Source organism: Cydia splendana, chromosome 19 (assembly GCF_910591565.1).
Source record: "Cydia splendana chromosome 19, ilCydSple1.2, whole genome shotgun sequence".
NCBI classification, from domain to species: domain Eukaryota; kingdom Metazoa; phylum Arthropoda; class Insecta; order Lepidoptera; family Tortricidae; genus Cydia; species Cydia splendana.
Window position 1 is genome coordinate 14,178,704 of NC_085978.1, and position 12,405 is coordinate 14,191,108.

The window sequence follows — 12,405 nt, forward strand, 5'->3', positions numbered from 1 at the left end:
TTACCTAACTGCGCCAGAACTCAAGAGTATAATGTTTTTGACTGATATGATTTCGGGTAGGTACCTAATAATTAGGTTAATTACTATAGTCTGTTCGGAAAGAGAAGAGTCGTGGAATGTATGGGGCCCAATACATTCCACGACTCTTCTCTTTTCGAACAGACTCTATAAAACATAGAAATATTTAGCTGTAATGTTTAAAATAGTAGAACTGGCTTGATAAATCCTATAGCTTATCATGAACCTAATCTAATTGTAGAAAATCGCTAACGCCGATGCGAAAGATCGATCGGTCTAGACCACACGGGTAATTAGATTTATTTCGCACCAGCAATTCCAGACTTCGAGTGCATCATGTCTGGTATCACTCGTGTGACCGGTTCTTGAACCCGTTTATGTAATCCCCAAAAGATTGAGGTTATGGGCACACGTTACGTAATAATTTTGAGGTTAGAGTTCATGCGGCCGTTTAATTTCCTGGTTTATTTTACCGCATAGGAAATTAGAACTCCATGGTGTTTTAACAATAACAGTTAAATTTTTTCGCGATACAGGCCAGACGGCCAATGGCGTAGCTCGCCGTTGACACACCTCCGTGGGATTTATAATTGGAACGGGCTGCGCGCGCCGGCAGTCGACGCGTATCGAGCGCACGTCAGTGTCAAGTAGCCAGTTGTCAGGTGTCGGCCGCGGAGTACGCGCGTGTGTTTAGTGAAGTGCGCGGGGCTCCACCATGGCTCTGCTCAGACGATTAGCCGTCAACGCGCCCCGGGGCGCTCGCGCCCTCGCCTCGGCGCCGCCGCCAATGCGCGACGAACTCGACCTTTCCTTCAGCAGCCCTAAAGATGCCTTCAAGAGCAAGAAGACGAGCGAGCTGGTGCGAGCGTACCTCGTCTACCAGATTTGCTCGGTCAACTGGCTCGTTGAAAACAACGACATGGTAAGTTACATAAGCTACACCGGTTTCAGTTACTAAGCTTAAAAATTAATGCATTTTATGCAAGTTCAATGGCATATGCAGTTAGTTTGCGGCGTTTATTGCCGATCGATCGTTAGGATTGGGTATTACCAGGATTGCTAGGCAGTGATGTTACGGGAATGAATGGATTTTTGATCGGTAGAAAAGCGCATGCGTCCTCAGTCTTGACATGGGGACCAGGTTTACGTAAGACGTTGAATGGCCAAGTTAACGGTAACTTGTATAAGGTATGACGTGTGCAGGGTTTCGCGAAGTCCATTGAAAGACTGATGTTTTAGCGGACGGCTCCACGTGGCCGCCTATTGTTATGTAAAGCCATTGTCAATGTGTCTGTGACCACTTACTTTTGCCGGCTTCTCAAGTCGTTATGGATATAATTTTTAAATACTTAATCTACCATATTCAATCGGATTTGTGAATTGGGCCCTCCTATAAGGGCTTTAGAATCTGTAGATGGCAGGGGCTGTAACTGTAACGTTGTGAAGATACGATGATGGTTTTGACGTTGATGCAGTTAAGTTAAAAACATTCAACACTAAACTTCCTTCGAACACAGAATAACAACAATGTAAAACAGTCTTTCTAGCATTGACTTAGTAGATATACAATTGGCATATATTTTTAAATTGGTGACAAACATTTGATGTATAAATTCCTTTTACAAATGCCAAAATAGTACTACCTATTTGAGGGTAGTTATACACATTTGTTATCAACTTATCATTCTCAAATAGGCAGCAAAATACTCAATGGTTAGTTACTTACGATGAAGACAAGAGCCAAATAAAGTGATAGCAATCCAAAATATACAACTAGTTCAACTATCATACTTAACTTTAGTAAAAAGTAAATGGTTGGTAAATATTTACACTAGCAACTTATCGCTTAGTATATAAAACTACTGATTTACTAAATTAAAAGTAAAAATGTATGGTCTCCAACTCTCCATAAAAAAGGTTAGGTACTGCACTCTAACTTAAAAGGCTCTACAGTGTAACTTCTATTTACGAAGGCACCACTCTGTATATCCGTACACGGCGGGAAGAAGTTGATATCTGGCGGGAAAAAATTGAAGAAATTTGAACCTTATGTAATTTTATTTTAAGTTCAAATTCCTTCAGTAGAATATCTCGAGTTATCAACTTCTTCCCGCCGTGTACGGAAATATACAGAGGATCGGAAGACACTAAAGACAAATCATTGATCTGAAAATGACTAGTACAGTGGTGGGCAAACTTTCTTCATGGGGGGCCAGAAAGTTTAGGAAATTTACGTAGAGGGCCAGAATTGTAGCCAAAAATTATTTTGATTTCCGATAATCGTGGGCCAATGCCATATACTAAATATACTAATTATTTCATAGGACCGGCGGCGGGCCGGAGATGGCCCACGGGCCGTACTTTGCCCACCACTGGACTAGTAGGTAACTTCAATACGCTTAGGGCGTCTTACGATGCATTAAATTGGTTGAGGGGCTTTACTCGCCAAAAAAAATAGAATGACTCGACTAAATCATTTACTAATCTACTCGACTAAATTACTAAAGTAGTCCGAACCAGCTTTTAGTAGAAGCCATTTCTTATCAATGGAAAGAGAGAATGGGGTCAAACGAATCGAACGTTTCGTGTTGAAAGTGAAATTAGTCCTTTGCTTGTACATACAATAAACCTCAAATAGCTCGATTTTCCACTCTGGATGCTCGGGAAAATCCTAACTCTATAGTTAGGATCATAAACACCGTGTTTTTATTGAATTCCGTTAAGTACGTTTATAAGAACTAAATGGCATAGTTAATTTTCAAAAAAAATTTTTTTTTGTTTTTTTTTTTTTGTTTAAAAAGTAATTAAATGTAGCATATAGCGTTGTTGTAACACGGGCATTACATTTAACTCAACCAAACAATTGAAATCTGTGACATATCAATGTCATTTCGTACATCAATCGACCGAGATTGTACTTAAGTTTAGTAGCAAATGTATGAACTCATTCTAAACACTAATCAATATGTAAGCCGGCCCTAAGGCAAGTGTACACGCTTGTAGAGGCCTTATAGGAAAAAAATAAATTATGGATTATCTCCGAAATGGACTTCGGACATCGGGACATCGGTGTCTTTGAGAAAGTTACTTGATTTAAGCTCAGGAATGCACCCTTGAAATTAACGGAAATCAAAAAAAAACACGGTGTAGAAAAAAAGTAAATCCCCTCTTTCATAGGTGGATGTAGTAAACCGTTTATGTGTTTCTAAAACCGCATTACCTGTAATAAATTGACGTTGACAATTACAGTTCAACCACAAGTAGACAAGTAGGACTGGATTATTTAAATTAATTAGAAAAGTAAATAATGAGTCTACAAATCTAACGTTACAAGTTTCAAATAATGGTGTATCCACCTGACTAGACTATTAGTACATATATACGACATGACGGGCTTTTACTTAACTCTTTTCCAATAAAATATATCTAGTTGAAGATAACGACGTTGATTGAAACAACAGATTACTTATTTTATACACTACAAACCTTCCAATTGTAACAGAAAACCCATGTGGAACAGCTCAAGTACTCTTAAATATAACGTCACTTACGTCACTACTCATTGTCACGGGTAAATTATTGTAACATCTGTTGACGTCAGTCATATAATCTGAAGTGATTCTCGCGATTCATGAATGGGAAATCAGCCCAGTGTCTTGTTGTTAACAATGCCTCCGATACCGCGATAATCGTAAAATGATCATCATTATAATATTGATAATGTGTGCCTGTGACATGAAGTGCATTTATAGTATTATTTATGGTTTTTATTACAATTAATATTGTCTTCAGTTGCCGCGACAGTTACTCATGAAATAAAACTGAAAACGGATTATCGAACGGTGGCATTATATCGCGTATGATGAATTTATAACTATTAAATTTAATATTAAAAAAACCCCTACGCTATATCCAGGGCCGGATTAACCCTAAGTCAAAGTAGGCAACTGCCTAGGGGCCCCGCCTCGGCTAAGGGGCCCCGGCGGCTCAGCGCGCACCAAATAAAATTTTGTTCCATAGGGTCAAAATTGAAAAGGGGAAGAAGACGAAAGTGTCCCTAGTTTTTCATAGGAATGCTCGACCTCAATTTACCATTGGTTTGTGTTCCACATCTCCTCTACTTCAGCCGGCCTAGCCAAGGTGACAATCGCTATAGCTTCGACAACGAAACGCTTTTGTGTCTCTCTATCACTCTTTCATATTAGTGCGACAGTGACAGTTGCGTTTCGATCGCTACGAAGCGTAAGCGATTGGCATGTTGGCTACGCGGCCTGCTTAGCCTTTGGCCTCGCTGCGCCAAGCTCGGCCTGCGGTCTCGCTTTTTAATACAATGGACATTGGTTCGTGTCTGTGCTCAACTATTTATCCTGAAGCCTGATGAAGCACGGCTTTGACTTCGCATGAAAGCTCGCCTCACTGGCACACTTCGGACTTTTAGGCCCAGATGAAGATCGATAGGTACCCGGCCTTTTAACACGCTTTCACAATTTGCGATATTGATAGCAAAATTTTTCGCGCTCGCTGCGCTCGCGTTTATTTCTGATTCTTTAGTTGACCCTGTATCATCTACATATTAGCTTGACTGGTGAATGAATAGAGTTAGACCAAGAAAGTCTGCAATGATATTTATAGCATACGCAGTGCAAGTGTTATTTATACGTCATAATGCACTGCACACTTGCACTGCGAGTGCTATCAAAATTGTTGCAGGCTTATCTTGGTCTAACTCTAGTAATTTAAATAATTTTAACATATGGAAATTCTTTACTATTACTTAAGTTGATTCTAATCATGTGGCTCGGCGTTTGGTCTTATGGTCGGACAATCGCTGTTCAGCCTCGCAAAATATTAACTATTGAGAAAATCAACTACTCGAAGGTTAGCTGGAAGAGATCCCTTACAGGGATAAGTTTGCCTTTGTACCTTTATTTCTGTAAATATTATGTAAACCTGTGGTGTGTACAATAAACTGATTACTACTACTACTACTATCAACTTTGCGGCACTAGTTGAGCTTAAAATTTGCCATTAGAGGTAGATAGGAAAGTGACGCTGAAGCTCACATCTTTGGTATTCTACTGGGAATTGGCCTTAAGCCTAAATGGTTCTCCCCACACTTGACGCGATGGAATCGGCAAAAACCAATAGAATAAAGCTTTATGTACATGCAATAAGAGCGAAAAAGACATCGTTCGATTCGGATCGGCTGGACCGCTGGGCCAACGCCTAAAGATTTAAATTAAAAACGCAAACTTATTTCCCTATACTGAATATGCTGTGTGCAGAATTGACTGTAGGGGGCCCCGAGCCTCGCACTGCCTAGGGGCCCCGACATGCTTAATCCGGCCCTGGCTATATCCCAAACGTATCGAAATATTCGAAATTGATCCATCCATTGGAGAGCTACGATGACACAGACAGACAGACAGACAGACATTGGCGTCAAACATATAACACCCCTCATTTTGCGTTGGGAGTGAAAAACTAACTGATTATATCGTGATAAATTTAAAATTCATCCCGACGTTCGAACCCTTTACACTCTTTACAGCGTTCGTGCCGTGGTCAACGGGTGTCACACGTAGGTATAGGTATTCGTTTCCATAGTATTTTATTACTTACAGGCGGCGTAGCACGGTCGCGTTTTTATCCCTTGTCACCATGCCTGTCACGTTCTAACAAGTATGTAAGTGCGAAAGGGACGCGCATAGTGATAGACGATAAAAATGGAACCGTGCTGCGCCCGCAGTTCTTTGTTTTTATCATACATCATTCAAGTTTTTATGTAACATTAGTTTTGGTTTTCCTTAATCATCGTCCGTTCTAGATAATAATTTGAAACACTCAATATTAAGTCATGTTCATGTAGGTACATCCAGCTGCAAAAGTGCTTGATCATTTTATGAATAAATCACTTTGATGTATAATGTCCTTGTGATTGTATGCAATGCACGCAGGGCCGGATTAAGCATGTCGGGGCCCCTAGGCAGTGCGAGGCTCGGGGCCCCCTACAGTCAATTCTGCACACAGCATATTCAGTATAGGGAAATAAGTTTGCGTTTTTAATTTAAATCTTTAGGCGTTGGCCCAGCGGTCCAGCCGATCCGAATCGAACGATGTCTTTTTCGCTCTTATTGCATGTACATAAAGCTTTATTCTATTGGTTTTTGCCGATTCCATCGCGTCAAGTGTGGGGAGAACCATTTAGGCTTAAGGCCAATTCCCAGTAGAATACCAAAGATGTGAGCTTCAGCGTCACTTTCCTATCTACCTCTAATGGCAAATTTTAAGCTCAACTAGTGCCGCAAAGTTGATAGTAGTAGTAGTAGTAATCAGTTTATTGTACACACCACAGGTTTACATAATATTTACAGAAATAAAGGTACAAAGGCAAACTTATCCCTGTAAGGGATCTCTTCCAGCTAACCTTCGAGTAGTTGATTTTCTCAATAGTTAATATTTTGCGAGGCTGAACAGCGATTGTCCGACCATAAGACCAAACGCCGAGCCACATGATTAGAATCAACTTAAGTAATAGTAAAGAATTTCCATATGTTAAAATTATTTAAATTACTAGAGTTAGACCAAGATAAGCCTGCAACAATTTTGATAGCACTCGCAGTGCAAGTGTGCAGTGCATTATGACGTATAAATAACACTTGCACTGCGTATGCTATAAATATCATTGCAGACTTTCTTGGTCTAACTCTATTCATTCACCAGTCAAGCTAATATGTAGATGATACAGGGTCAACTAAAGAATCAGAAATAAACGCGAGCGCAGCGAGCGCGAAAAATTTTGCTATCAATATCGCAAATTGTGAAAGCGTGTTAAAAGGCCGGGTACCTATCGATCTTCATCTGGGCCTAAAAGTCCGAAGTGTGCCAGTGAGGCGAGCTTTCATGCGAAGTCAAAGCCGTGCTTCATCAGGCTTCAGGATAAATAGTTGAGCACAGACACGAACCAATGTCCATTGTATTAAAAAGCGAGACCGCAGGCCGAGCTTGGCGCAGCGAGGCCAAAGGCTAAGCAGGCCGCGTAGCCAACATGCCAATCGCTTACGCTTCGTAGCGATCGAAACGCAACTGTCACTGTCGCACTAATATGAAAGAGTGATAGAGAGACACAAAAGCGTTTCGTTGTCGAAGCTATAGCGATTGTCACCTTGGCTAGGCCGGCTGAAGTAGAGGAGATGTGGAACACAAACCAATGGTAAATTGAGGTCGAGCATTCCTATGAAAAACTAGGGACACTTTCGTCTTCTTCCCCTTTTCAATTTTGACCCTATGGAACAAAATTTTATTTGGTGCGCGCTGAGCCGCCGGGGCCCCTTAGCCGAGGCGGGGCCCCTAGGCAGTTGCCTACTTTGACTTAGGGTTAATCCGGCCCTGAATGCACGAGATTATAGTGTGAACACTAAAATTGTCATTTAAACAGACCATAGTAACAAAATAAAATTAGCACAAATTGTTCGTGACTGACAAATTCTCTGCGCCAAGGTAGCTGGCACGAGGAGTGATAATTTAAAACACGAAAAATCCGGATTTTGGCAGTTCGAAAGAAAATGTGGATCTTTTTTTGCGATACACGTGTGATCTTTAAATTTACACGGGCTAATGAATGGAAATAAAACCACCTAGCTTGCATTTATCACTAATATAATATAACATATGTAAATACGTAGGTGTCTATGAAAAGTCGAAAAACACTTACCAAATCTTGTACTACTATTCTAAAATTCTAATAAGATAATTACAGAATACAGAATCACGCCTCTGTCAATCAACATTTGTTTTATTACTACAAATTAACATTTTCTTTCTACAGCGGCAGACGCAACGCACGTTTCATACCTAAAAATGGTCAAGCAAATCTTGTCAGTAGAAAAAGGCGCGAAATTCAAATTTTCTAGGGGACGATATCCTTTCGCGCCTACATTTTTCAAATTTGGCGCCTTTTTCTACTGACAAGATCTGCTTGACCCAGTTTACATACATATTTAGAATACAACACAACCAGCTAGAGTAGCTAAACGTCTATGTTATGTTTAGGCCTGAGAATATTCATTAGGTACTTTAGTACTTTTAATAATTCTATAATCTATGTCAGCGGTCGGCAACCTTTTAGCAGCCAAGGGCCACATAGCAGTTAACGAAGTGGACGCGTGCCGCACTTTGTTAATATTTATGACTTTATCAGACATTGTCATTTGTCAATATTACATACTAAATAGCCAGGGAGGCTCGCGGGCCGCAAGTGGGAGGTTCGCGAGCCGCATGCGGCCCGCGGGCCGCTGGTTTCCGACTGCTGATCTATGTTATGGTATACATTCATATGGGGTAGCGTTATCATTGTTATCTTGATCTTGATGGATTGCAGGAACTTTAATAGTTTGTCTAAAAATAACTTTGTTGTTGTTGACGGGCCTTTCATAACAAAATGGGTAATAATTTGGGAGTTTTCCTGCAAAGGAAATGTATTGGTTGTTTTTTACGACAGTAACTTGCTACGTTTTTGTTAATTGGACGAAAGTCATTTAAATATCTGTTGTATAAAATGTAACTATATATAGTCTGTATCTATAGGTATTTAAATAAAAGTAAACAAACAATTTGTAAATTCTCGGGTAGTTATAACACTTATAACATTTATTGGTTAACCAACCAAATACAAAACCGCCTGGATAAGTCACTGAACGACTTGACTTTAACCTACATTATTTGATCATGTAATGTTTTCATCTACCCTCAACTGGCTTAAGGAGTGGAATAAGGAGCCATTTGAGGGTAGATTTTGTTTACTTTTATTTAAATACCTAAAGATACAGAGTATGGGAACTTTTTCTTCAACTTGACTCTAGCTCTTAAGGAAACTTTCGTCACCGCGTCTTTGTAAATTTGTTGCCTTCTAACAATCTACTTTCCGTAGTAACAGATTGAAATATGTATTTTCGCTGAAATTATTTTACCAAGGTCGCGGCTAACCTTAAGATCATCGTTATCGACACAGGAAGATCTGAAGGCCTACAGCGAACCACGTTCGACATGTTGCCTCCCTGCCCTGTTACACTTACGTACAAGTTTACTAGTGCGACAGAGAGGCAACACGTCGAACGTGGTTCGCGGTAGGGCCTAATTAGAATATCCTATGGTTGCTTCCATCGGCTTCTATTCACCACGTTCCTCAAAATGAGAAAACATCAAGAATATCTCAACGGAATAAGTTCGCCTTTGTACACATTTACTGTATACTCATGTACTTGTTTTGTGCAATAAAGTGTTTACTACTACTACATCTGAAGAGGATTAGTGCTTTCTATTGATTTAGGTACCCCCTTGGCTCTACGGACTCTTATTTGCGCAATATTTATCTTGGTAACACACTGAAATGGGTATTTTCGCTGAAATTGCTTCAGCACTGTTGTAATGTCCGTGTCGGCGAGTGACACGTCTTGTTTAATTACGTAAACTGTTCAAACTAACGTCTCATTTTGTTCAATGCCAGCGTAGGCAGGTGTACGTCAGTGGTCTGTCGTCAGGCTTGAGCAAGACGGCAAAATTGGTGTTTCTTTTATGATATTTTATCTTCTTCCTAATATCTTTATGACTGAGGGTCGCGACCAAATGAGGTACCTAGTTGTTTTGTGCCTATTATGCACGGATCATCTGCCATCTTAAAAATAGGCCTGTGTAGATCCCTGGCAGCTGGCAGGCCTACTCAACTATAGGTACAGTCACCTGCAATAATATGTTACTCTTCGAACGCCGCAAAAATATGTGACACTCTCTTATGGCTCTACAAATAAGACCGTGTCAGATATTTTTGCGGCCTTCTTTGTGTAACATATTATTGCAGGTGACTGTGCATAGGTACCTAATACCTATCGGCCCAACGGGGGGTATAAGATAAAAAAAATAAATAAAGGTGGGGTGAATCACGCACAAATCGGACCCATAGCAGCTGTCATACCATAAGATAACTGTTAAACTTTTCATGCAAGCCAATGGAAAAGGCCGGTAAAAACATGACGCTCGTAACGTACATTTTATTTGTATGGAATTCGACAATGCCATCAAAACCGTTGCCTTCTCAATAGGTCAGACGGTTTGGTCCACCTTGTTTGTAGCAGATGACGTTTTAACATCATACGGGTCTTCAAACTTCAATGTCGGATAGCGTCTTCGAGCCGAAACCTGACAGAAAACATAGCAAGCGCCCTATGGCCTCCTAAGCCCCAAGACTACTGCAGCTGACGTTGCGAGGGTTCAACGATTTTATATAAATGAACACTTAACTCTGAAGAAAAAAAAAATTTTTATTTGTTGAGGCGCGCAAGCAGGCTAGTGAAAAGGGCTATAAATACGTATGGGTTAAAAACGCTAATATAATGGTGCGAAAAACTGACGATTCTCGAGTTATTAATATTCGTAGTGAAAACGATCTATTAAAAATGTGACTATGTTGCCGTATATGGCGGTATACTAAGTTATGGAATATTTTACATTTTAAATTGTGTTTCTATGTATTGACTGCAGCAGGGAGCAACACTTTGATTTATTATTATACCTCATTTAATGATTCACCTCGTTATAAATAATAACTACATCTCTATTTACTATCAGAACTGTGGTGGTCTCAAATCAAAACTTAGCGAATTACGAATGAATTTACTGTCCTCTAACTACGATGTTATAGTTATGGTTGAGACCTGGCTCAATGATTCCATACAGGATGCAGAGATCATTACCGGCGATTATAATCTCTTTCGACGTGACCGTAACCTACAAACCTCACTCAAAAAGAGTGGCGGCGGTGTTTTAATTGCAGTAAAAAAACATATTAATGTTACTAGGCGACTGGACTTGGAAGCGAACGATCTTGAGGAAATATATCTTCAGATTCCAATAATTGCAGATACCTTAATAATGTGTGCCTGTTATTTACCGCCTTCATCCAAAAAAGAAATCTATGAAAAACATTTGTTAAAAGTACAAGACATTTTTTCCAGTATGTGTCCCTGCAAATTACTGTTAATAGGCGATTATAACATACCTGGCGTCGCTTGGTCATTTATCGATAATATGCCTGCTAGTTCACCTCTTAGCTGCGATAGCGAAACTGTTAAATTGCTTTCCTGTACAATGGCTTTCACCAATCTCAGGCAGTTCAATCACGTCTTGAATGAAAACAACAGAACTTTAGATTTAGTGTTCAGCAATATACAAGAATGTCGTTTGTCCAAACCCATGGATCACTTGCTTCACAATGTGCCACATCATCCTTCATTAACCATAATACTTGACCTATCGCAACCGAAAACGTTGGGTATGGCTACAAGACCGAAACACAACTTCTATAAAGCTGACTATAATAAAATAATATCCGAAGTGAACTCAATCGATTGGGTGTCAGAACTCACTCATGATCCTGAAACCTGTGTTTCTAAATTTTATACACAAATATATAAAATCATCGACGCTTTTGTTCCTTTATCTAAACCTAAAAGTACACGCTACCCCAGCTGGTTCTCAAAAAGCCTGATTGGTACATTGAGACGCAAGTGTAAAGTTCACCATCGTTGGACTATATATGGGTCTCAACGAGACTATCAGGAGTTCTCACTCTTGCGTGCCAGGGCTAAAACCCAAATTCAAAACTGCTTTAATAACTATACACATAGCGTAGAAAGTTCACTTAGTAATAACATTAAACAGTTCTGGAAATATTCTGCGAATCTAAGACAAACAAACGCAGGCTATCCACAAGCAATGAAGTTAGAAAACATAACTTCTAACTGTCCAGGCCAGATATGTAACATGTTCGCGACCTACTTTCGATCTGTGTTTGAGGCAAATTCACCAAATAGCTATAACTTAGACACTCTTGAACAGTCTCATGATAGTAACTCTATTAATACATTGTCTAGCATTACATTTTCAATTGACGAAGTACGCTCAGCCCTAAATAAGATTGATGCTAATAAAGGTCCTGGTCCCGATTTACTCAGCCCAGTTTTCGTAAAAAGAACCAGTTCTGCTTTAGCGCTGCCGCTACAGCTCATATTCAATAAATGTTTGAAAGAAGGAATTTTCCCCCAGAGATGGAAAGTAGCAAACGTGACCCCTATCCACAAATCTGGCCCGAAAGACAATATTCAGAATTATCGCCCTATATCAATCTTGTCGTGTATCCCTAAAGTATTTGAAAAATTAGTTCACTCCCGGGTTTATGAGTCTGCTAAAAATTCGATACTGTCCGAACAGCATGGTTTTGTTACAGGTAAATCCACATCTACTAATCTCATTATTTTTACTGATTACCTCTTTCGATCTTTAGATGAGACACAGCAAGTTGACACAATATATACAGACTTCCAGAAAGCTTTT

General features: G+C 39.8%; 1 protein-coding gene across 1 annotated transcript in view; it reads left to right on the forward strand.

Moving 5' to 3' along the window:
- The first annotated feature begins 645 nt into the window (after positions 1–645).
- LOC134800067 (proline dehydrogenase 1, mitochondrial) overlaps positions 646–12,405 on the forward strand; it is a 52,889-nt gene continuing 41,129 nt past the window's right edge. Inside the window, exon 1 of the mRNA XM_063772531.1 lies at positions 646–940. Within this exon, the coding sequence (XP_063628601.1) occupies positions 734–940 (207 nt within the window). The 5' untranslated portion in view covers positions 646–733. The remainder of the gene's footprint in view (positions 941–12,405) is intronic.